This window comes from Odontesthes bonariensis, chromosome 10 (assembly GCF_027942865.1).
Source record: "Odontesthes bonariensis isolate fOdoBon6 chromosome 10, fOdoBon6.hap1, whole genome shotgun sequence".
Lineage (NCBI taxonomy): Eukaryota > Metazoa > Chordata > Actinopteri > Atheriniformes > Atherinopsidae > Odontesthes > Odontesthes bonariensis.
In genome coordinates, this window is record NC_134515.1 from 9812200 (window position 1) to 9839116 (window position 26917).

Consider the following 26917-nt stretch of genomic DNA (forward strand, 5'->3'; position numbering starts at 1 on the left):
GGCATTAACCACTCTCTTTTGTCCTCTTTACTCTTCCCACCTTCCACTATCCACCTCTACCTCCTTCTCCTTTTCTGTCCACCTCATCGCCCTTTTTACTCCCTTTCTTTGCTCATCCTTCTTTCCTGCTTCCTCCTACCTGTTCCCCATGTTATCCAGAGAGTGCCAGGCCAGAGAAAAGAGAGATCAAGTGTCCCACGCCGGGGTGTGATGGGACGGGCCACGTGACCGGTCTTTACCCCCACCACCGCAGCCTGTCAGGCTGTCCGCACAAGGACAGGATCCCCCCGGAGAGTGAGTTAATTTATTTATCTTTAATTTCAGCTGCTTGAAAGATGGACAATAAAATGGAGAGATGCCTCTCCGATGAGTTTTTCTGGTTTTCATGTTCTGATTCAGGTCTACTTTATACATATATACATATATATCCAAACAAAAGGTTTTAATTTAAATGAATTGCAACAGAAATAAAAACACATATATTAATAGTGTTGGCCACATGCTCAGTTTGTGAACCTTGCACTTTATAGTTTGGTGTGCCTGTCTGGAGGCTTCTTTGATTGGATTGGGTTTGCTAAAAAGCTCAAACATCTCAGGCATCTAATTCTGCATTTTTTCCTATTGTTTGGAATTTGCGCAGCACAGAGCTGATGCTTGTTTTTGTCTCACTCCTGAAACTTAGTTTCTTAGCCAACATCAGGAGGTATTTATTCTTAAACTGAGAACAGTTGGTGGGTTTTTTTTCCTACCATTTTCTCACCTGTCCACACTCAAAGGGGGACCAGTGCAGACAAAGAAAAATAAAGAAATACAGATTTCAAGCCTCAGTTTACACACAGTCATGTACATGAAAAAGCTGCTTAGATTGTATATTTCCTCTGAACCTGTGATTGCTTGTCTTCTACTTAGTTCTGGCCATGCATGAAAATGTGCTGAAGTGTCCAACTCCTGGCTGCACTGGTCAAGGCCATGTAAACAGCAACCGCAACACGCACCGCAGGTATATTGTCTGCACTGTTATTTATCTGTGTTGTTTGAATGTGTGCATTTCTGCAGGTGAAAGCGTTTTGCACAGGGCATGCGTTTCCCTTTGTGTTATTTGCAAGCACATGCATGCAAGACAGCAAATGTGTCAGCCCACATCAGTGTGATGCAGATTTACGTGGTCAGCAGCATACCCTCCTTTTAATATTCCCCGCTCTTCTCCCCCTCTCCAGTCTCTCTGGTTGTCCCATCGCTGCTGCTGAGAAGCTGTCCAAAAGCCACGATAAGCAGCTTCTCACTCCACCAGGTCCTGAGCACCTGAAAGGAAGCCCCAACGACAGAGTGCTGAGGTGGGTCTTCAAAAAAAAGTATCCAAACATCGAGCTTTGGTGACAAATAATTGAAAAAAATAGTCAAATGAATTGAACACTGCATTGCAGAAAAATTCAAGTGAATGGACGGAATGTTAAACGCCTCATGGACTTGATCTCCAGCAGAAAGGAAGAGGCTGAAAAACTCCTCATGTTTAGCTGCATCATTTTTACACCAAAATGCAGGAAAATTCTTTAAATTTCTCAATAAGTAACTCTCGAAGCCAACATGTTTACACTTCTAGTCCCACAAGCCTCCAAATTACATCCAACTGACCCACAGACGACCTCACAAAAGGCTGTGGCACTGTGTTGCTCTTTGGAGTTATTTTAGTGTTCAGTCGCACCAAAAAAAACAGCAAAAATTCTGTGTCTGTGGACAAAAATCAATATTGAATATTTAAATTTAGGCTAGCCTAGAGGTGCTAAGGCTTTTTACATATTTACACATAAATGTGCGGTTACTCGTTATTCGCATCGGAACACGTTAAGGAGAGCACTGCTCCATGAAACGCAGAACCCGACGTCAACTTCATGGCTTCTCTTTTATCAGTTGATTGTAAATGTCTTTTTAAGCTTCATTTTCATTTTTTAAACTACAAGTTATAGTAGTTAATGTACAGGGTTGCGTTTTGGACCTGTGTAGCGACCCTTTTCCCCTTAATCACAGTCCCATATTGTAGATAAGATAATGAGTGGTAGGAGCTAAGGTAGACTGGGTATAATGACCCTTCCATCTACATAAAAGCTGTCTCTCTCCATCCCAGCCCTTCAAAGCTGAATCCTTGACAAGGTCAGATGCCTTGCTACTGAGCCACATGGAAACCACGGAGACAATCCTGACCTTGGTTACCAGAGGTGGAGCTGTCCTGTAAATGGCTCAATAATAACAAAGTCTCGAAGCATCCAGGCTGGCAGGCTAATCATTACTGTCACCTCAAATGCAAAGAAGTCTTTATCTCTATTCATCTTTCCAAACCAGCCAGGCGCCATGATCATGGCCAAAAGAATGATAATTAACACAAACTAGACACTGGTATTATGCTAAGTCCGCGCTCTCCCTCGTTGGTATTTTAATTAATAATGCAGCCGATATGCTAATTATGCAAGTTATAGGGGCATGGTGGGTGGGTGGGTTTAGGGGGTGGGGGGCTAGGGAAAAATAATTGCTTTCCTAGAGGAAAACCTCATCAGTGGTTGGACAAAGCATTGGATTAAAACACAATAAGGCTTGCTTTGTTTTTCCTCCTCAGATTGTTATTCAAATGAGCTTGCTTGTCCGTTATATGCGGAGCTGAATTCCTCATGCAATTCATGTTCTAATGGCATCCATGTTGAATTAATAATAGGGGGGGGGGATCCCCTGTGATCAGTGGTAGAAAGTTTTTCACTGTTATGAGAGTCCTCCTTTAAATTGGCTGTTGGTGGTGGCCATGTGACCACAGGCCAGGTCATGTAGCTTATTAGTGAGCACATGGTCGGTGACCAGAGTCTGCGATATGGACATCAGTCGCTATATTCAGCGGCAGAGGAGGAAAAAAATTAGGTGGAGGGCTTAGAAATATGGTGGAAAGAGAATGAAGAAAAAGAAAAGAAGAAGAAAAACAAAGATAAGGAAGATCTCTCCTCTTCTTCTGCCTCCACCTCCCTCCTCTTTCTTCCACCATCCCCCCTTCTCTCCTCTTTCTACCTCTCTTTGGTCTATCGGTGGATTTATGCCAACAGGTCTGACAAAAGCTCAGGCTCTCCAGGAAAACGAGAGGGCTTAAAGCTCATAAATTCCATGCTGTACAACATGCAAATGTGCCCTCTGCTGATAAGAGAGCTTTTAATCCTGCTGCACTCCTACTAAGTACACCGTTGCCCCTATCTTTACTCTTTCTATTTCGCTCTGCCTCTTTCTCTCATTCTTTTACTCTTTTTCTCCTCTCAGTTTTTATTTTGCGTCACTTTTTTTTCCTCTTTTCAATCCTCTTTTATTTCTCATCTCTCCTAATCTTTTCTGCTGTATGCTTTATTTCATCTTTAATCCCCGCTGCTAACGGCTCCATCCTGACGTGCTCTTCCTCTTCCCCCTCCACCCTACAGGCCCATGTGCTTTGTTAAGCAGCTGGAGGTGCCCCAGTACGGCAACTACAGGCCCAACATGGGGCCTTCCACGCCTCGCGCCAACCTGGCCAAGGAACTGGAGAAATACTCCAAAGTCTCCTTCGATTATGCAAGCTTTGACGCTCAAGTGTTTGGGAAGCGCACGCTTGCTCCAAAGATGACCACCAGCGAAACTTCACCCAAAGCCTTCAAAAGTGAGACTTGACGACTGGTTTAGTCTCTGTGGCTGTGGTGGGAATGTGATGTGCTGCGTTCGTTAAATATACCTTTTCTTGTTTGTTTTTTACATTTTTTTCCAAGTCTTTTGCACAGTATTTCATATAGGAAGACTGAGGAATTATTGAAATTAGCTATATCGTGTGTGGTTAATCAATACAGAAACCAACAAGCTGTGGTTTTACACACTTACCCTACGTCAGTGTAAAGTTTAAACCTAACAAAATCCAACAACCAGCTCCTTTAAGACAGCTAAACTGTAATTAGGCGTTTTTTGTATGAATACACTGGAAAAAATCTAAATCTTACCAAGTATATTTGTCTCATTGAGTGTCTCATTTCACTTGATATAAGACACAATTGCCTAACAAGTAACATTTCAGCCAGATATAGGGACTAGTTTGAAGACAATACATCTTGAATATCTTGTTAAGTGAAAAAGTCTTAAAAACATCTTGTTTTGAGTCATATTTCACTCGAAACAAGCTTTTTTTTTTTTCATTTGAAGAGGTTTTTAAGCTAATTTCAAGATCACTTTTAACTCAAAAGTCCTAAATATCACATCTTATTTCAAGAAATCTTGACAAGCTGATTTTAACTAGTTCCATTGGCAGATTGTTTTGCTTATTTCAAGCAAAAACACCTTGTATTTGTTGTTTTTTTACTTATTTTTAGAGGGGCATTTTTTCCAGTGTAGCTATCTACTGGAACTTTTCAGAGAGCTTTTGAGGTGTTGGGAGGCTATTTCCACAAACTCCTGCAGTAATCCTTCTAGCAATGAATGCATTCCAACAAACATTACCACGAACATTTTCTTTCCATGCCTCTTTTTCTTTTTTTTTTGCTTTAGTATCTCTGCATTTTGTCATTTACATTAGTCTACCTTTATATTATCACTTAGTATTCAGTTTAAATAAATGTTGGTGATGTGCACTTATTTTTGCCCACTGGTGTCAAAGTTAACTCTCTGCCCTCCCACAGCTAAGCCCTCATTCCCTAAGTCGTCATCGCCCAGTCTCAGTCTCCATGCTTATGGGAAAAGCTCCGCCTTGGCCTACGACTACTCCCATGATGCCGAAGCTGCTCACATGGCTGCCACTGCCATCCTCAACCTGTCCACTCGCTGCTGGGAGAAACCGGAGAACCTCAGCACCAAACCACAGAATAAGGTAAACCCTATAGTTTTCTCCTCTGCCCCAGTTCTTCAGAAAGTTTAAGTGTTGCCCCGTTATTCTCACCATTGCACTCAGAGTAGGATCATAAGCTGATTGTAGTGCAGATGAAACATTTCAGGCCACAGCTGGTGAGATGAGAGGAGATAGCAGAGGGTGTGCCTTCTCCTCTCCTCCAGTTCATCTTTTTTTTTTCTTTCCCCATCAACCCCGCATGAATATATCATCAGGAGGCATTGGCTTACAGCAACAGGATGGTGTTGAGATTCAGTTGCATCACCTCTCCCATCCCCTTTCATCGTTTTATCCCTCCATCCCACACACTTTTCATGTTGTTATTGAATTTGGCTGACTGCCAGTTCCCTGGATTACTTTTACGCCAGGTAGCCTTTTTTCATTATCTGCCGGACGGATCTCCCACTCTGTTTCTCCACCCCCGCCACTTTTTCTTTCATTTTCTTTTCACATCTCCTTTTACTTTATTTTATCTCCATCTCTTCCTCCCTATGTAAGTCTCACAGTCTCTGTGTTTGTCTGTACCTCTTTATTTATCACTCACTAACTCATTCGTCTGTCTGTGCACAGGAGGTGTAATTGAAGCACTGGTTTCCCCCATATTGTGATTTTTAAAGGCCTTTTTGCCTCACAGTAAACAGAGAAAGTGACTGCTTCATCATTTTTTCGATTTTCTGACATGGTTTTAGGGAGATAAAAAGAAAAAAAGAAAAATGAGTGTGCCTGGCAGCAAAGCAAAGCAAACTGTTGTTCCACAAGGCACCGATCCAAGAGCTGTGCAGATCAACCAGGGACTGATCTGGAATCTGAGTCGGAGTCAGTTGAAATCCAATACTAAAACACTGAAACACTGTGCTTGTCAACCTTGGACATTTCTAGGAACTGTTCCAGTTTTCTTTCCTGCTCTCAGACCCCTTTGATATTTCAAGATCTTGACCAGGCTATATGAGCACCATCTTACATGCTTACTCATCTTCTCATCCCTCTATTTCTGTTCACCTGCCAGCGCTAAAAGGAAGCGTGGAGTTTTGCAGCACGATATTAGTGCCGTTGGCACCGGTGTGCCAAGATATCGTAGCTGAGAATCTTAAGCATTTGAATGTGAAACACTCAGAGAAAGTGCATCAATGCTCTAGGCTATGACTGAATAATTTCTTCTTCAGTTCAAGTTTGGGGGCAATTTTACAAGCAGGTGGAGCTGGTTAGGCAGAAATGGCAAAAAAAAAAAAAAAAAATCAATAATTTTACCCCATGGAAGCTAGTTTGTGTTTGAATTTACAAATCGAGAGAAATGTATCTTGTACAGAAATGTATTTAGAAGGTATAATTAAAATAATCACAATAAACATCCCACAGGGCTGCCTTTTATACACTGCAGTGCACAAGAGGAGCCATGTTTCACTATTCAAATTTGAGAATACTACATTTTATGTATTAGTTATACATGTAGTCCCAAAGTTTTGGCATTAAAATACGCAATTATCTTAAAAATGCAATTGTTATATCTACAGTGAATTACGTAAATGATCTCCAAAATTAATGACTATTTTTGGTCAACTTCCCAGCTCTTCTAGTCAGCTCAGTAGTTGCTAGGCTGTTAGCCAGCTGAGTACCTTTAGCTTTGGCAATAAGATGGCTATATTAGGCTTTTTGTGGCCTGGTCACTGGGTGTGAGCTGTACTGTAGCTATCTAATTAAATAAAGAATTAGCCGGTTCTGACACTCTCCATTCACTAAAAAAAGAAAAAGTAAAAATTATGTGCATAAAAATGATTTGTTATGAAACAAAAAAAGAACTCACATAAATCATATAATTTGATATGATTGTAGTAATTCCTCCAATTATTTCATAATAATGTTTATCTTTCTTTATTGTGTAAATTCTTGATTTGGGGCTCTGTAACTGTGGGGTACAAAAAGACATTCAGAAGTAATTAGTTAGTTCATCCAATTAAATATTCGACGCTTTCTTCCCAGGAAATGGACATTGAGGTAGATGAGAATGGCACCCTGGACCTGAGTATGAAGAAACCCATTAAACGAGAGGGCAGTCTGTCAGGCACCAGCCCCGGGGTTCGGTCCCCAGACCCTTCCTCCTCCTCCTCTTCTTCGCTTCATCATGGTGGAAACAGTGGAATGACATCACCGAACCTACACACATACAAGCAGGAGGACTGGGAGGGACCTCTGGATTTCACCAAACCCAACCGCCAAAGGGAGGAGGAAATAGACGAGGTCAGTGCAATTAGACAGAATAAAGGAACAAGCTCCAAACATGCAGTATTTCCTGCTACATTAGTCACAGAGGAGATATTGCAACATAAATAACAACAGACAAAAACCCCCTTAAGCCTTTTGAATGAAAAACTCTTGTTTACATCACTCTGTCTTTGTCTAATCCCCTTTCCTTTTTTCCTGTCCCGTTTTTCTCCTTCTATTATTCATTTATTTCAGTCAAATGCAAGAGTTACTGTACAGTTAAAACATTGCACTGTGTAACAGAGGTGGTGTGTCAGGTGCATTGCACCATCCTGGATTTGGCATATGCTAATTTTCGCTCCTTTGAACTTTTTCAAAAGAAATATAAAGGGCCTTGAATGTTAATTTTTTATGAGGACATTCTGCATTTAGAAACATGACATGTCTACAAAAGAATAAAAGGAGGTCGTGTGCACATGGTGTTTCACAAAGTTTCTTTGCTTGTATACAACTCTGGAAAGTGATGCAAGGAGGAAATCACCCAAATAATATCAATCATCACAACACAACATCAGGATGAGATGAAATGACAAAACAATTGCAGTTTTGTTCTAAGCGCTGCTCTGATTTTTTTAGATGGAGCACACGGGCCAGTCGTATGTCTCATCAGACCCAGAGGACTGTGACATGATGCAGGACTGTATGGAGGAGAGGAAGTACCCAGGAGAGGTCACAACCCCAAGCTTCAAAGTCAAGTTTCAGCCCAAGGATAGCAAGAAAGAGCTGCTCTCGTAAGTAAAAAGAACTTCTACACCATCAGGTTTATCAGGTTCACCATCAATTATAGCTAAGGCTAAAACTTTGTGGTTAACACGATTACAATTTTGATCGGGATAAAAAAAAATTAACTCAAATGTTGAGACATTTTAGTCAAAACCAAAAGCTAGCTTGGTTACACATCAGAGTGCAACACATGATTACAGCTCTCCAAATCAGCATAGAAGGAAACAGAAGGCTGCCTGAATCTCCCAAGGGTTTAGAGTCAGGACTAAACAAGGTGAGGCTGCGTTTCAGTTTGATGCTCCTAACATCTGGAACAGTCTTCCAGAAGATGTGAGACAGGCCTCAACTCTGACAATGTTTAAATCCAGGCTGAAAACAATTCTATTTAGCTGTGCATATGACACCTGAAAGTATTTTATCTGCACTCTTCACTTTTAAATTAATTCATTCATGGTTATTTTTAATGTTTTTTTTATTTTTTTAAAATTTTTATTATTATTATAATTTTTTAATTTCATTTAATTTTTTTATTTTATTTTTTAGTGATTTTATTGCCTTCTTGTGATTTTATGTAGCTGTGAAGCACTTTGAATTGCCTTGTGTACGAATTGTGCTCTATAAATAAAATTGCCTTGCCTTGCCTTATTGTATCCCGTAACATGCAAGTGTTCACATGAGCAGCAAACAAGCCTCCTTTATACATAAAGACTGAATACCCCGTCTACAATTAGGAGGCAACATGTGACAAATTCTTGACATACAGTACTCTATAAAAGTCTTGAGTCCCCCTCATTTCTTTATATTTTACGTCCAAGCGGTCTGACTTTGTTGTAATCTTTCAAAGTGGTCTTGATCAATAGTTCTCCACACTTTCTGGAGGTATTTCACAGATTTTCTGTGGAAACTGGCTGATTTTTCGCTCATTTTCAGTCCAGTCCTGGTACCTGACCAATTTCAGAGGAACGTGATTTTTTTTTTTCGCATAAAAAGAACCAAACTCAAGGGATGAACCAGTGTTGTGTCGACACATAACACGCAACTTAGCAAAGAACCAACTTTAAATGGTTTATTTAGGCACTTTGTGACTAGCAGCCTGTCACAAAGACACATTTGTTGTCGTTGCCTCACGTTTCTTTAGTTGCATCTACGAGAAACATCATAAATAACACATTTTGACAGACATAGAAAGCTGCACCTATTTCCTGGCAATATATAAAGAAGTTGATGGGTGGCTCAACACTTTTGCACAGTACTGTATGTGTGGCTTGTTTGTCGTTCACATGGATGTTTGTGTGATTTAAAAACTTGAATGTTACGTTTGGATCAGCCTCTTCTCTCCTTCTCAGAGTAATCGATTCAGTTCTCACATTTAGAGATGTTCTTGCTTATCTTTGCTTTTGCTAAATCGGATTCTCGGCCTCACTTTCTTCTTCTGTGCATCTCTCGGTCTGCAGGTGTCCCACACCGGGCTGTGATGGCAGCGGCCACATCACTGGAAACTACGCGTCCCACCGCAGGTATGCACAGTTGCAGGCTTCTTTGGGTGAAATGGCGAGCCGGTTCTCTACCTACGCTCCGCTCTTATATGAAATGTTAGTTTCACTGAGACTCTTCCTCTTGCTGCCCCCTCTGAGCCTGCGTCCAAAGCAGGCACAGAAAGACTAATTCAAATATTTCATTTGATTCTGACATGCCAGAGGCAATAATGTAGTGTGAGCCCTGGAAGCAAAGACGGTCATTGACTTTGATATGCATCAGTAATTTACTTCTTTCCGTCTGTCCTCTTATTCCTAAATGACCTTGGTATGCCTTGCATTCTTGATTTCCCTTCACTCACGTCTTTCTCCTTTCTCCTTTCAATCCCCTCACACCCCTCGCTTTCCTCGTCCCCCTTTTCCTCTGCCTGTCCTTCGCTCTTTCTCCTTTTTCTCTCAGTCTGTCTGGGTGTCCTCTCGCTGATAAGAGCCTTCGGTCCCTCATGGCGGCCCACACCCCTGAACTCAAGTATGTCTGCTCTACACCTTCATTGCCTTTTCACTGCCACTTCAGCTCACTGCTAGCGACACCGTCCAGCTCCACAATGCTTCATTCTGCTGACGTTAACTAATCTTTTGTTGCTGGCTGCTGTCTCTGCTGCTGCTGCTGCTGCTGCATCTGTCATGGTGTTTTTTTTCTCCAATTGGATCGGCCTATGCTTGCTCTTTCACTTTAATCAGAATGAAACGGTATATCTGCATCATGCAGTGAGCTCTTTACTGGAAACTAAACCTTTCACTGCTCACTATAGGCAGATGCAAGAAGAGTTTAAATGGCAATGAGCCTGAACACAATTAAGAAGCTTCTCTCATTGCATAACTCCATTTTCAAGGCTCCAGGGAAAGATTCTGAGTCTGTTTCTTGTTGCTAAATATTGCACTTTTCCTCTTCTCAGATGCCCCACTCCAGGATGTGATGGCTCAGGTCACATCACGGGAAACTACGCCTCTCACAGAAGGTAACACACACACAGAGAAAGACGCACACTCACATGAACACACCGACACCCAGTCAAGTCTATGAGGCCTAGTGACAGCTCATGGTAGAATTAGACAGGGACACATACACATTTTCACACCTGTAGGCGTTTTTGAGTTGATTTGGTTTGTCATTTGGTTGAACAACCTCTGTAAAAATTATTCTTCCTTCTAATGTTCTCTCCCTTTATGAAGCAATCACTTCACCAGACCGTTTTTCAACCTTATGTTATCAACTCCATACTTTCTGTTTTCAGTCTCTCTGGGTGCCCGCGTGCCAAGAAAAGTGGAATTAAAACTCCTACCAAGGACAACCAGGAGGACTCCGAGCTTTTAAAGTTCGTACCGCTCAGAAAGCCATAATGTCTGCTTTTAGCGTGACTGACGGTAAAAGTAAAATGCAATAAAAGACAGAGAGATAGAGAAAGAGAGAGGACAGTCACTGTGAGTCTTATGCAGAGGTACTGACCTGCCCCCGTAATTGAATCAAACCATAAGGCCCTTACTGATGGGAAAACACACTTACTGCAGATACTGACTCTGAATGTAGTTCATGGTAGAGTATTATAGAGTACAATACATGAGAAAAACATGGGCCTCATATTGCATTTTCACACAAAACATAGCAGCATGCTTGTAACAAATCTACTAGTAATTCTACTGTGCCAAACACTGATGTAAGATTTTGATGTAAATTAATCAGGCCCAAAAAATAAAGTGAATATTTTTTTTTTATTTTCATTAGAATAATCTCAACCTTCTCTACAGATTTCATGTGGATTCTCCTTGTCTAATCCTTTTGCCACCTTTTTATTTCTCCCTCTGCTGCCTGACTTCAACACTCCTTCCTCTCTGTCTTCTGAACTCTCCTCTCGTTCTCATCTCCTTTCCTTGGCTCTCTGCAGATGTCCGGTGCCCGGCTGCGACAGCTTGGGCCACATCAGCGGCAAATACGCCACGCACCGCAGCGCCTACGGGTGTCCGCTGGCGGCCCGCAGGCAGAAGGAGGGTCTCCTGAACGGGACGCCCTTCAACTGGAAGGCCTTCAAGACAGAGGGGCCGACCTGCCCCACCCCTGGTTGTGACGGATCCGGACATGCTAACGGAAGCTTCCTCACACACCGCAGGTGAGCGGCACAGTTTTGTTTCTCAATTTTAAACTTTAGATCTGACAGTGGAAAAAAATCTAGATAGCCTTTGAAACTTCCATGTCTGTGTGTGTCTGTTTTTTATTATTAATTTAAAGTGGAGGTGTGGGCTAAGGCTACATGTCTTGAACTAGTCTGACTTTAATTGCAGATTGCAGAAGAATTTACAATTTGGTTTTATTGTGGGTTATGAGCAGTAATTACAGTTTTCTGACACTCAATAAAGCAAAGATGTCAGGTTTTTTTTTTTGTTTGTTTTTTTGCTGTTGTAATAAGAGATTCAACGCTGGATTAAAATGTTCTAAATTTCCATATAATCTGAAGCTATCACAGGATTAAGACCTGAAATTACCTTTAATGACTGGCACATAATTTGACAGGGGACTTGTCCTCAGTATGGACTTATTACTAAAGATCTGAAAAACATTACAACACCTTTTATTTGAAGAACTAGTTCAACATCATTGGAATTCTTGTTAATTTTCTTACAGAGAGAGAAAAATTAATTTGAAATGTTGATTTTGTGTCCAATGCTCAACGTTTAGAGGGATCTCCTGACAGAAATGTAGTAAAACACAATTATGGTTTTGTTATTGTAGAGTAGAGTTACCAAGTAGTAACTTAGCATTGGCTATTTATATTTATAAATGGCAACATCCTTTTCCATCATGTGGTAACAGCAGAGACACAAAACTCTTTCTGTAGACACGAATCTCACAGCACTGACCACTGCTTGGTTGCGCGTAATACATACATGCTAGCGTCGCCAGCGTCGCCAATCGAAATATTTCGCCCAACGTGAATTAATTTACTTGATTTACCTTCTAATTACTGTGTGAGTGGTGTACTTTCACATCGAGTGCAAATGACTGTGTAAATCAACACGGAAGGCTTGGTTTGCTCATGTCAGTTTGGGAACTAGTTTCCAGTGCGGAAAACACAGCCGAAGCACACTCCCCGCTACGTCATTGGGAATCCCCCCCCCCCTGGCTGCTTCACGCTGGTTTGTTTGAGGAAGTCGGGGGGGGGGGGGGGGGGGGGGGGTTCGATTGGCGACGCTGGCAACGCTAGCATGTATGTATTACGCGCAATCAAGCAGTGGTCAGTGCTGTGAGATTCGGACAATGCCTGGGTCGCCAGGAAAACGCTCCCACACACTTATTTATGTCTCAGGAATGTGGGGATACACTTAATTTGGCCTGGGGGTGGCATATCCCTTTAAACGGTAGCTTCAAGTTTTTTAATTTGGCAGAGACAGAATTTTCATTAGCTGTGGTTATACATTAGCTTTCTTAGAAAGTCAAATTTATTTGTATAGCACATTTCATGTACAAAACAATTCAAAGTGCTTTACATAAAATAAAAGTATTGCAGCAGGGAGTGGAAGAAGCATTAAAATACATAAAAGAATATAAAGAGAAACAAATAAAATAATTAAAATTAATTTAAAAACAAGCAACAGTCCAGATAAATTAAAAGATATCGTGCAGATTTCATGCATAGACACATGAGAAAAGAAATGTTTTTAACCTGGATTTAAAAATGTCTACATTTGGGGAAAGTTTAATCTCCACTGGCAGTTTGTTCCACTTGTTTGGAGCATAACAGCTAAATGCTGCTTCTCCATGTTTAGTATTAGTATGCACATATACCGACAAGTGCATGTTTTAACTTTAGACCAAGCCAGGGCAGCTGTTTCAAGTCGTCATTTTAAGCCAAATTCCTGCTACATCTTGCTTAACAATTAAATGTATTCTGCAAATCATGTTGTGGAACTATTTCTTGTCCTCTTGTCAAAGGTTAGATGAGAATTTTGAAAGAAGTTTTGTGAGTTAAACATGAAGCTAGTGCCAGGAGACATTGACTTGTTTAGAGAAAACTAGTTCTTTGGCAAGCTAGCGAAGCGAAAGAATGTATTGACCAGCTCACTTGATGTCTTATACATCTCTGTTTGTGTATTTTTTTAAAATAGTACATAATACAACCTAATTAGAGTGAAATTCATTGGGAAGAATATTTTTATAAAGTCAGGTGAGCTATTTCCAACCATTTTGGTGGTCTGTGCTAACTGCCCGCTAGTAGCAAGCGCTGACAGCCAAATTAGCTTATGCTCCACAAATTATGTTTTATGTATACAGATGTAATTTTGAATTTGATACATTATACAAGAGACATTAAGAACCATCCAGTAATCTCATTTGTTTGTTGCCTGTGCTATCAGCCTCTCAGGATGCCCTAGAGCCTTGTATGCCAAGAAAAAGGCCAAGTTCCCCACAGAGGACTACCTGAGCACCAAGTTCAGAGCCACTGATGGTAAGATATGCTGTATTTATCCATAAATTAGTGCATATGTTGTGTGGAAAAACACAACTTTTTTTTAAAGATCCTTTATTAATAAATTTCTTCACATAATAAATAAAAACAAATCCACAAGTGATTAAATTTGTATCTAGAATATGATACCCTTTTCTTAAAGAAGGGCAAATGGCACTGACGTAAGGTCAGGTACATACAAGATAAGGATGAAGGATATAATCCCTTAAAAAATTAAGAAAAAAAACATACAGACTAGCAAAAGTCAGTTCACTCACCAAGAATGTTTTCCTTTTTTTATTCTAATGCTTTAGTTTTGGACAACGATGAGGACATCAAGCAGCTCAACAAAGAGATTAACGACCTCAATGAATCCAACAACGAAATGGAGGCTGACATGGTCAACCTGCAGACTCAGGTGTGTTAATTTGTTGTTGTTTCATTTAAGTCTTGAGAACTGAAGTGCAAATGCGTCCAACAAAATCTAAAATATTGTCCAAGACTTGAATTCTCAGTGATGTAACCAGAGCCATGCCATAAAATATTTTCTTAACTATTGCTTTCTTAAGTACACTTAAGGGCTTTTCTGCTGCTGTTCGTAATGTCCTTAAGAGTGTTTAATCCCTTTCTGTACCTGCTTCTTTTACACTGTGATTAATAAGTTACAATGGCTCATTTAAAATGATTACTTTGGTGTTTTTTTGTATTTGTAATCATCAAGAAATCACACGAAAAGGCCAAAACCTTGTCCATACTCAGCTCCAACACCTTAAAACATGCTCACAAATGTATTTTTAAATTTTGTTTTAAGCTTAATTATTTGCTAAAACAATTGTGCACTATAGTTCCACTGAAAATTCATGGAAAAACTCACTTCACAGGAACAAAACGCATAGAAAAAAGGCTATTAAGATGCAGATTCAGTAACGACAGAAGAATGCATAAACAGACTACAATCTACAGAGGAAGAACAACAGAGGAAAGGACCAAGACATCACAAAAACTGCATGAAGAGCAGACTATTTACTCATTCATCAGCTGTAAATCCTGCATGCAGTAAATATTAACTAAGCATCTGTTTTCAGTTTCTGTTTGCACACAGCATTCAAACTTGGCCACTCCAATCCTAAGTGGGAGTTGAGGGTGAGGGCCATGTCTATGCAGAATAATACACCTCCACACACCTCTAGTGGGTGTTGGGACTGACTTTTTGGGCCTCAAAATAGAAAAGTGAATCAGGCATATTTTCATTGACTGGTTTCAAGTGAATAAACTAGGCTGGATGGTGGTAGAGGATATTTGGGTCAGGGTTGCAATTCAGGAGAAGAAGTAGTTGTCCTAACCGGAAACAAACCTCTAGGAGAAAAAAAAACAGCAACAGCTGTGATGGACATCCACAAAAGGAAAATGGAGACGGCTCTCTTTCTTTAGGGAATGATTTTAATCTCAGGGAATATCCGGGATTAATCATAATAATCTGGATAAATCAAAGGTTTGCCTGCCCAGACTGGAAACAACCGATTTTAATGAGTCGCCAGTCCCCCTAATTTGCATAAAGTCTTATTTAAAACAAAACACCCATAGTGAGTGTATACATTTTTAATGGCTTTTAAGAAATTTTGTGCAGTTTCCATTCACCTTTTACTTAAAAAAAACATTTGATGGAAATCCTGCTAATTAGGTGCATAGTACACATCTTAGTTCTGGTTAACTTCAATTCAATTAAATTCATTTTTATTTATATAGCGCCAAATACAACAAATGTCATCTCAAGGCACTTAGATAATAAAGTCCAATTCGAGCCAATTGGAACTCAATTAATTGTAATCATAATTATTCATAAAATAATCCAATTCGTTCATATAGAGCCAATTCAAAAACAATTTCCTAGCTAAGGAAACCAACAGATTGCACAGAAACTTTTTCTTTTTCGGTCCAATCTCCCGGCCTGAGCGTGCCCGAGGCGACTGTGGAGAGAAACTTGATTCACGTGAAGAAATCTGTTTCCCTACAGAGGGATAACTGCTCATTCACACCTTCTGGATGTTTCTTCTTCTGCAGAAGATTAATTTGCAGTCTGATCTGAGGCACCACTGCTTTGTGGTTATTTATATATAAATGTTATAAATGTTATTTAGTTTTTTTTTTTGTAGTTTTAATTAGTAGCGAATTAATCCACCTTCGAGTCTTAAAGCAACACTTGAGAAGCCGGTAAACTTGTGCTTTTAACTGGTTTTGAAGTATATCGACTTTTATCATGCACATTTCCAGGTCTGAAACACACACCACATCTTTGTGGCCTCTTGACATGACAGCATGACAACAAATACATGTGTATGGGTGTAAGTCAAAGTCAAGTTTATTTGTAGCACATTTCATGTACAAAACAATTCAAAGTGCTTTACATAAAATACAAGCAGTGCAGCGGGGAGTGGAAGAAGCATTAAAAATACATGATTACATGATACATGTAAGTGTGCAGGGCTCTCTGGAGATATGTTTTTATGACCATCCCACAACTGTAGGCGGAGCCTAAGTGCAAAAAAAACTGCCAAATTCTCTTGTTACTTTAACTGAGATTGACCAGCAGCAGGGGCTCAGTCTGCTTTCTCTACAGTTTTGTTTGTATATCTTTCGGTGGCATAAAACAGATCAAACATTATCATCTTGTTGCAGATAAATGACGGCTTTAAGCCCAAAGTGGTGCTATTGTTTAACCCTTTTTACCTGCGTGTTCCAGATCTCCTCCATGGAGAAGAACCTGAAGAGCATCGAGCACGAGAACAAGATGATCGAGGAGCAGAACGAGGCTCTCTTCATGGAGCTGTCCGGTCTGAGCCGCGCCCTCATCCGCAGCCTCGCTAATATCCGCCTGCCGCACATGGTGAGTGTTTTTCTTTTTAAACGCATCCATTTTTAGGCGAATCGAACGCGTTGAAAAGCGCGCGGCTCTTCCTTTATCCCGCTCCTCACATTTGAGAATGGTTGTCGTTTGCACCACAGCAGGAGCCGATCACTGAGCAGAACTTCGACAGCTACGTGAGCACCTTGACCGACATGTACACCAACAAGGACTGCTTCCAGAGCCCCGAGAACAAGGCTCTGCTGGAGAGCATCAACAAAGCTGTGAAGGGCATCAAAGTCTGAAGCTCGACGTGCGTACAAAAAGGGGAAACCCGAGCTGTCCGGAAGCTGGAAGGCTTGACGGAGGGACGAAGAGATGAAGGAGAGATGCTGTAATACTCTACAATATATGGAAACATGATTCAAAACAAAAAAAAAAGGGAATTCAGGTTATTTAAATAAACGGCAACTTAAAAAAAATCAAACCCAGGGAACTCTGTTGAAGAAAAGTGACGCGGACCAAAATCTACACCATGCTGCTGCTGGGATTCAGAGGAAACAGACCCTTCAGTCAGAGTGGATGGAAAAGAAGAATAATGTTACTAGAAACTCAATCTGGGGTTTTTTTGACATGCTGTACCTGTTGTCTCCTTTGTGTCCTCATCTGTTTTTGGGAAGAGGCTTTCACCGTTGCGCGGATGGATTTGTTTTTCGCGCCTCAGTTCATTTGAAACGCCGAGGAAGGCGGGATCGCTGGAAACAGGAGGGACGAGATGACTCTCGCTGCTGTGCCGTAGCATTCACCGCGGCGAGCGTGTGCGTTCACCAGCTCCGAAAAGCTCTCTGCTCCACCACACGCACACCTCAGCAATACCAAGCATGCACTCAACTGAATGTGTGTGTTTGCTTTGTGGCATCACTGCAGAAAAAGACGTCGGCGGAGAAAAAAATTCAATCTGCGAGCGAACGTCAGGAGGCAGAACAGCTGGAAGTGGCTATCGTGTTTCAAAAAGCCGCAGATTAACCCTTTCCCTCCCTTTTTTTAAACTGAAATGATAGTAATAGTGTGCACACATTTCAAAGTCAGTTAGTCATATCAATAGTATTTATCAACATAGGAATTGCACTTCATTTCAATGAATAGTTTTGTGGTACAATAATTATTGTTATAAATGAATTATTTAAAGTTGTGAACCTTTAAATTGTAACTTATTGCCATTTATGTTATTGAGGTTTATTTATTTGAAGCAATCTATTTATTAACTTTTGTTTGTAAAACTGAAAAAAAAATAAGAATGCATCTTTACTGATAACCAATTTGCAGATGTCCTACATCAATATTTTAAGAATCTATATGATAACTGACGAGGCATATTTTGTTTTGGAGTACTTTTTAAAAAAAAACAAACAAAACCTTTTTAAGTGCAGATGTTTTATAACACTTAAAGTTTTTTGATAATTTTACAACAAAAAGGTATTTTTTGAGTTATTTCTTTGTTTTCCTCCCTTTCGTTTGTGTTTCTTCTGTTACTGCTAGACTAAAAAAACACCCACTGCTGAGAGGAGACAAAAAAAAGCAAATATGTATTTATTATTTATTTAATATGAAAGAAATCGACTGATATGGCTGTATATTTATTTTGTTATTTATGTGCGTGATGTGACGGTTGAGTCTGAGTAGTCTTAAGAATCCATTGCTAATATCTAAATAAAGAAACAAAATTAATACACACACTGTTTGATTGTTTAGGCGTGTACTTAGACATACCAGCAGCTGATTGTAAAAATAACCCAACAAAAGCACTCACTGTTCTGTTGCTATCCGGTCTCTGTGTGTTCGCTTTTGTCAGGTGAAAACAAAAAGTGTTACAAAAAGGAAAGAAAAAAAAAAAGGCAAACATTGTTAGAAAAGTTTTACCTCTCCCAAGCGCTTTGTAGCGGCCAGCACTGGCTCACCCAAAACCTCGGATGTACTCTGAGATCTTCTTCAGTACAGCGGTACGTGTAAAGCTCTGCTCCAGCAGTGTTTTAGTCTGGACGTATGGCTCGAAAAAACACACACACACGGCGACATATCCAGCCCTCGAGGATACAATAAGATGGCCTCCTTTGACAACCTTCTATCAGATAAACATACACACCCTTGTAGCCTTACTCTAGATTTTAATTTTTTTGATGCACAAAGTGCCACTGAGGAAGAAAAACAAAACAAAACGGAAAAAAAGAAAAAAAAAACGTACTTTTTTTTCCTGATTCTTCGCATCTCTGCAATGTAATAATGTCTGGTCGCCGAGACGACCACGGCATCAAGAGAGTGGTGATTGTTTCAGATGCCTTTATTTCTCTGCCAAGATGGCCATAAGTACACTATATATACATTCTGTACAAATAGATTTTAAAGATGCTATATATATATGAATATAAACATACATATATTTTTCCAGTGTAATTGTTGACTTGCTCTTCTTCTCTTGTATTACCTTATCAAAGGATCCCTAGCTGTTCAGAGATGTGAGGGCGTTTTGATTAGGAGGCAGTTACAACTTGTTCAATATCACTAAGACCTGCTCAACTGTGGCTTTAAACATACCGTTTCAGTCAAGCTTAAGGCCAAGTAGGTGTTGTTGATGATACAGCTACAGTACTGTGGAAATATTCCCATAGATTTCCTTTCTGTTCCCCCCTCTTCTCACTCACTTGTCTTTTAATCTAAAAATGTCAAAAACTGTGTGTTTTCTCTGACTGAATCTGAGAAATGGCTGTCGGGTTTTTAAACTAGATGGTTGGCTCTTTGTTCCTAAGTGTCATGTGAGTTCATGTGTAGTTAAGGAAAAAAAAAAAATGGATAATGATGCCTCTGAATAATGTTCTGCACATAGCGACATTGTGCAGTTTATTCCGGTGTATCGTTGATGGTAAAGGCCTGCTCGCTGCGAGCTCTTTAATGTCCAAACAAACACGTAGGAGAGTTTAGTGTAACCTGCCTTTGAGTGATGTGTGGAAACTGCTGTGGTGTAGAGTACGATACCCGTGTGTAACTCTGATGTCAAAGGCATGTTGTAAATGTACTCTTAGCCAATGTAGAATGAAACTCCTTTGTGCACTTTCTGAATAACTGTTGAAAATGCCAGCATTTGAGCGTAGACCTGTGCAAACCCTCCTAGATTAGATCTCGGGGGCAATAGCGAGCGTTTGTCCCTCCTGTTTGTCGCCGTTCGCATTGAGACATCCGAGGGTTCAAAAATGTACTGAAAAAAAAAAAAAAAAGGAAGCGAGACTTTCTTTTCCAAAACGGAAAACCAAAAGAGATTGACAGGAGTCAGAGTTTGGTTCTCAGGTGACCGGGGGGCAGCTGCTGAAGCAGAATAGAGCAATGCCATAGGTCGGCCAGTTAGCTGAGGCTAGAGGCGCTAGCAGCGGCTGGATCAAGGCCTCGTGTGAAATGAGATGAGTGTGTGGGAGTGGGAAATTGATTTGCCGGGATACACAATCTCCCCTTTGTTTTAGGAGGAGGCGTTTGTTGCATAAATATGTGTATGTCACTCAAAAGAATGTCAAAAGCTTTTTATGACTTTTTACTCCCTCAACCAGCCCTCCACCACTCAGCCCCCCCTGCCCCTTCTTCTTCATGTCTTGTGTAACCTTTCCTCAGGAAAGATAGTTTGGATGCATTTGGTTAACAAAGTAGTGTATCCTTCCTCTTGAAATGCACGAGAATACTACCCGAGAGTGTTAAGACTGTGAATATTCTCCTAACCTATTTGATATGGCATGACCCCTTTTAAACTGCTTGATGAAATTGTCTACTGAGGTATGTAAATGAATAACACTGAGGCCATGAAAGCAGAGCATTTTTCAGGAAGAATGTCGGCTAAGGAAGCAAACGCAGCCCACGGTTAATTCTGTGCCCACGTACTGTATGTTTTCTTATTTACATAAAAGTACTGAGGGATGGGGCGAGTTTTACTCAAACAGCAAAGGAGCCTTTAAACTGGACAGGGCTCAGTCTCCCCGAAGCAGCTGGGACGAGCTTTTTACTCAAACGGGATGAAACTTTCAGGGAAGCCAATCCGCACCAAATTCCAAATGTGAGTTGCGGGGATGTGGGGGGGGGGGATGTGGGGGGGGTTCGCCTTCGCCTGTCGAAAGCAAAAAGAAGGAACTGAGTGGCACTTTTTCATCAAGCTGACCAAAAAAAAACCAAAAGAGCCCATCTCCACCCGCCTCCCTGCTGTAGTTCTCAGATGTGTGGTCTCATCATGTGTGCCTTTCTCGCTCCGCTCATGTCAACATACGGTATGTTTACACCTGGTTCAAAACACGGCTGAAAACTGTCGGTCTGGATCTCGATGTCTTACTTTCAGAGACCGTTCTGTTACAGAGGACATACAAAACAAGAAGCTTTTGTTTGGCTAAAGAAACTGTGATCTCATTCAGTCGATTCAGGTACCAAACTGCACGGACAGTTTCTGTGAAGGAATCTGAAGATCATCATCATCATCATCATTCATCCTTAGATAATGCATCAGTGTGCAGGGCATTATTTTAAAACAAGTGGAAGTCTCTGTACATATTTGTATTAAGAAGAAACAGTGTTATTGTTGTTGTGTTGAAGTTAAAAATGGTTTTAAAATGAAAAAAAAAATGAAATAAATAGTTTGTGACAAAGAGAAAAAAAAATCCACAGCCAAGGGTTGTCCTGCTAGCAAATTTTTACAGAGATGAGCTATTTTTACTGGTGATTTTCTAGGCACTGATGTTGAAATCCTTTTAAAATAGTACAAAACTTCCAGTATGACAAGCACTTCCACAACAATAGATTGTACGGTGATTTTTGTTACTTTTCTAGATGAGGTTCCTTTGCTAATGCTCCGTTTTGTAAAGTGGGACAGGCCTTGGCTGTGCGTCCTTGGGGTCTCATGTTTTTGTTCATCTTTTTTTGGGTGGGGGGGGGATTGGTACGACACTGTAGATGGGCCGAGTTTGTGACTGTGTGTTTGTGTACTTGTATACATGTTCCCCTGTTCCTGTGTCAGTGTTACAAAGCAGAGAAGTGATGTCGGTTATTATGAACCATTTTAAATGTTCTCTATGAAAAATACAAATAAAGACTCATAGACAAAAGGACTCTGTTGTTTCAGCATGCATGCGTGTGCGCTTTGTCGTGTGTGGAAAATCTTTGCTTTGAGACTTAAAAATACTTTCAGGTTGAGATCTGGTGTCGGTCAGTGTTAAGAAGAGAGTTAAGCACGAGGAAGCTAAGAGTACCAAAGGCTTTAATCACCCTTCATTTCTTTATATAGTGCCAGGGAAACTGTAAATCAGTGGATAAATGTATTAAAATGAGTGCAAACATGAATGGAAATACAGTATATAAAGCAAGAACTGAGTTTGCACAGTTATAAGCTTTAAAGTGAACATCTGCTCTGAGCTCCTTTATCCTCCAACACAGCCTGAAGCTTTCTGTCCTTTCTTTAAGGAGTCTTCAGGAATAGTTCTCCAGGCTTCTTGAAGGACATCCCAAAGCTCTTCTTTGGATGTGGGCTGCCTTTTGTTCCGTTCTCTGCCAACATGATCCCACACTGCTTCAGTAATGTTGAGGTCCGGGCTCTGGGGAGGATTCATCCCTCCATCAGACCTGCTGCCACTGATTTTCAGCCCACTTCTTGTGTCCTTTGGCACAGCTCAGCCTTTTCTCCCTGTTTCCCTTCCTTAAGAACAGCTTCTTGACAGCCACCCTTCCATGGAGCCCATTTCTGATGAGGCTTGGGCCAACAGCAGATGGATCAGCTGAAGGTCCAGATGCATCTCTCAGCTCCTGTGTCAGGTCTTTGCTGGAGTTTTTCCTCTTTCTTAAGGACATCACTTTCAGATCCTGTTCATCTGCTGTAGATAGTTCTTTAGGCTTGACGCTTCTTCTTCTGTCCTCCACTTGTCCAGTTTCCTCAAATGTTTTAAGGACACACTGCACACCGTGCTGAGATATGTCAAGTTTTCAGCTAACAGCTCTTTGGGAATCAGCTTGTTGCTGCAGAAATCCTGTTTTCTGCCTGTTGAACTGTGTTATCTTTGCTGTTTTTCATAGATGCAACTAAAGAAATGGGAAGAAATTATGTGTCTTTGTGACAGGCTGCTGGGAACAAAGTTTCATACAAGAAAATTGTTTCTCGGTTATGTGTAGACACAATACTGGTTCATCCCTTGTGTTGGGTGTCTTTCTTTAGATCTGAATTATTCACAACAAAAAAACAATCCTCTAAAAAAAAACACATTCCTCTTTAAATGGTCGGCTTAAAAGACCAAATAAGTCTGGTTGCTTGAAGTAAAATATAAAGTAACGGTTTCAGGTTAGAATCATTTGTATTCCTCATGTTGTTCTACATTCCCATTGTGGGACTTTATCTCCTAATGGGAAGAAAAATGAGGTCTAATGGCTGAAACCATCAGCACTTAAATATGTTTTCTTTTTGTTGCTTAACAAAAAGCAGACATCCACAAAGGAAACCATTGATCTGTGTGTGGAAACTTGGTTTTAGGCAGGAAATGACTGTAAGTTAGTGTAATGTGCATGTTATATTTGGAGTTTTAGACATTAGCAGAGGGAACTGACCTTAAATCAGCTGTAAACTTTAATGCAAAAAACATGTAGAAATATATGGATTAGTGTGAATCATCATTTAGAGTGTGTATGATCATTTAGACCCTGTTTATTTCTTCTCTTGGGGTTATTTTATGTCAGATCATCTCATTTTGAATCAAATACTGAACTTGGCTACGAGCTTCAAGATAAATCTCAAAATATCTCTTGAGGATCTTTTGGTCTTGTTTTTATAAACCTCGTAAAGTCAAACATTTTCTTGTTGTTCTGGCAGATAATGAAGCTCATTTTAAGTAACAGATTACCAATTTCATTGTGTGTGTTGTTGTTTGTTGTTCTATCACAGACTGTTTGTCTCAACTGTGAACAAAATGGGGGACGTCGTTTTGCTCCACATGTGCAGTCAGGTGCCGTTTTTTCATTTGAGCAGCGCTGACATCTGGTGGATATTTGTGTAAACTCACAAACAACCATTCATCCGTCCATTTTCTGTACCAGCTTGATCCATTTCAGGATCCTGTGGCAGGCTGGAGCCTACACCAGCAGCAGGATGGCTCACCAGTCCATCTCAGGGCCAACAAACAATCAGTAGTACCCTTGAACACTTTTCTATAGTTTCTGTAGTTAGACAAAATTCCAGAACAATCTGAAATGTTCTAATCTTAAAAAGACCTCCAACGCGCGCTGTAGCGGTTCGTAGCTGAATGTGAAACGGCCGGGATGAAAGTCAGCTCTTCCTAATCTGAAGTCATGTTTCTCAACTGGAAAAAGGTGGAATGGTCTCTCTGGGTTGGGGATGAGTGCCTGCCTCAGGCGGAGGAGTTTAAGTATCTGGGTATCTTGTTCATGAGTTAGTTAGTTATTTAGTTATTTGTTTATTTGTGACAGGACTCTGCATATTCATAAACATACAATGTAAATATGCCAGATTTAGCTCCAAGGCTAATTTCCATCTGCAGTCCTGCTGTTCACACTAAAATCAAGACAAGACAAAGACAAAAACAGGTAACAAGAAAACAAAGCGTACAACATTCCATATCACTTAACCACATCACAAGATATACAACAAATGACCTGTTATGGTATGAATACCATACCGAAAAACCATATCAACACAATTTTGTCGCACAGTAGTTTCAGACATTAAAATGCATCTGATTGGCAAATAATGTTTTACCCTCCTATACAAAATGAAATATACATTTATTAAAGTGCATTTATCCTAAAGTGCTATTTTTAAAGTGCACGGAATAAAGTGCCAACTCATTTTAAGAATTACAGACTTACTACCAATTTATTTTTAGTATTGCATGTTAAATAAAACTACCCTTCATTTTTACAGTCCTGGGTATCTGTAAGCCATGTTTTTAGTTGTTTCTTAAAAGCTACATATGTTGAGTTTTCCCTTATGGCCAACGGAACTGTGTTCCATGTAGAGCAACCAAAGACTGATAGGACCTTCTGTGCAAATGCCGTTCTCCTAAACTGTACCTCACAGTCCCCCTGGTGGCTGATCTTGTCATTGTCACCCTGTTGTGGTGCCAGCCCGTTCAGAAATCTATAGATGAGACAGGTGCTTTTGAATGTTCTGAGATTCTCAAAGGTTAATAAGTAGTGCTTTTTTAAAATTGGGCAGTGATGGGAAGACTGGGGTTTCCGATCGTAGACCTTTACGGCTTTCTTGTATTATTGTTTAATTAGTTTAAGAGTGGTGACACCCGCAAACATCCAGGATGTAAAACAGTATTTGATATGGGATAAAATCATACAGTGCAGGTAGGCTTTTGCAGCTGCATTTGTAATAAAAGGTCTGATTTGCTTAAAATGTTGTATATTAAATTTTAAAGTGCTGGTAACCTTCTTGAGTGATGGCAGGTTGGAACCAGAGATGGACTGACGGATTGGGGCTTCGTCAGCAGTAATGAGGGCGCTGCTCTGGTCCGTCGTCGTGAAGGAGCTGAGCTGGAAGGCAAAGCTTTCAATATACTGGGTCCATCTTTGTTCCAACCCTCACCTAGGGTTGGGTAGTTATCTGAAGAATGAGATCGCGGACACAAGTGGCTGAAATGGGTTTCTATCAGAAGGTGGCTGGGCTCAGCCTTAGAGAGGGTGAGGAGCTCGGCCATTCGGAGGGAACTCAGAGTAGAGCCGCTGCTCCTGTGCATCGAAAGGAGTCAGCTGGGGTTGTTTGAGCATCTGGTTAGGATGCCTCCTGGTCGCCTCCTTTTTTTTTTTAGGTTTTCCGGGCACATCCTACATGGAGGAGGCCCCGGGGCAGACCCAGAACTCACTGGAGAGATTGTATGTCCCATCTGGTCTGGGAACGCCTCGGGATCCCCCAGGAGGAGCTGGAGAGTGTCGCTGGGGAGAGGGATGTCTGGGTTTCCCTCCTGGACCTGTTGCCTCTGTGACCCGACTTCGGATGAGTGGATGACGATGGATGGATGGATGGATGGATGGCTGGATGGATGGATAGATGGGTGGATGGGTGGATGAATGGATGGATGGATGGATGGATGGATGGATGGATTGATAGATGGGTGGATGGATGGATAGATGGGTGGATGGGTGGATGAATGGATGGATGGATGGATGGATGGATGGATGGATGGATGGATTGATAGATGGCTGGATGGATTGATAGATGGGTGGATGGATGGATAGATGGGTGGATGGGTGGATGAATGGATGGATGGATGGGTGGATGAATGGATGGATGGATGGATGGATGGATGGATGGATTGATAGATGGCTGGATGGATGGATAGATGGGTGGATGGGTGGATGAATGGATGGATGGATGGATGGATGGATGGATGGATGGATGGATTGATAGATGGGTGGATGGATTGATAGATGGGTGGATGGATGGATAGATGGGTGGATGGGTGGATGAATGGATGGATGGATGGATGGATGGATGGATGGATTGATAGATGGGTGGATGGATGGATAGATGGGTGGATGGGTGGATGAATGGATGGATGGATGGGTGGATGAATGGATGGATGGATGGATGGATGGATGGATGGATGGATGGATGGATTGATAGATGGCTGGATGGATGGATAGATGGGTGGATGGGTGGATGAATGGATGGATGGATGGATGGGTGGATGGATGGATGGATGTGTGGATGGATGTATAGATGGGTGGATGGATGGATGGATGGATGGATGGATGGATGGGTGGATGAATGGATGGATGGATGGATGGATGGATGGATGGGTGGATGGATGGATGGATGGATGTGTGGATGGATGTATAGATGGGTGGATGTATGGATGGATGGATGGATGGGTGGATGGGTGGATGGATGGATAGATGGATGGATGGCTGGCTGATTGTTTTTTGTTTTGTTTTTTTCTTCCAAAATACCAGCTGTGGAGCAAAGAGAGTCAAACGCTGTGGAATAATCTGAGTCAGAGGCTGGAGGGAGTGATGAGTCATATTTCACTGCCATCTTGGATGAAGAGAAAAGCTGAAAAGAAATTTGCTCTGATCTTCAAGACGCAGCTTTTGGTGTGTTTGCAGGATGCCAGAAGTAAAAAAAAAAGGGACTCGCTCTACATTTGACACGGGCCAATGTTCATTTTGGCAGCAGTTTTTTATTCATTTTTTTGTTATTTGACTAAAATGGTTATTAGTTTCA

At 40.9% G+C, this 26917-nt stretch overlaps 1 protein-coding gene across 8 annotated transcripts in view; it reads left to right on the plus strand.

Annotated features, from left to right (window-relative positions):
* myt1b (myelin transcription factor 1b) overlaps positions 1-21763 on the plus strand; it is a 137309-nt gene extending 115546 nt beyond the window's left edge. For 4 of the 8 annotated variants that reach the window (XM_075476189.1, XM_075476191.1, XM_075476183.1 and 1 more), the window contains 16 exons: positions 160-294; positions 910-1000; positions 1218-1334; positions 3444-3658; positions 4662-4849; positions 6845-7102; positions 7703-7857; positions 9304-9366; positions 9785-9853; positions 10281-10343; positions 10620-10700; positions 11268-11489; positions 13732-13823; positions 14138-14241; positions 16564-16707; positions 16827-21763. In XM_075476189.1, coding sequence (XP_075332304.1) covers positions 160-294; positions 910-1000; positions 1218-1334; positions 3444-3658; positions 4662-4849; positions 6845-7102; positions 7703-7857; positions 9304-9366; positions 9785-9853; positions 10281-10343; positions 10620-10700; positions 11268-11489; positions 13732-13823; positions 14138-14241; positions 16564-16707; positions 16827-16970 — 2141 coding nt within the window. In that variant the 3' untranslated portion in view covers positions 16971-21763. The remainder of the gene's footprint in view (positions 1-159; positions 295-909; positions 1001-1217; positions 1335-3443; positions 3659-4661; positions 4850-6844; positions 7103-7702; positions 7858-9303; positions 9367-9784; positions 9854-10280; positions 10344-10619; positions 10701-11267; positions 11490-13731; positions 13824-14137; positions 14242-16563; positions 16708-16826) is intronic. The other 4 variants (XM_075476184.1, XM_075476188.1, XM_075476186.1 and 1 more) reach the window with 4 other exon arrangements.
* Positions 21764-26917: the final 5154 nt, after the last annotated feature.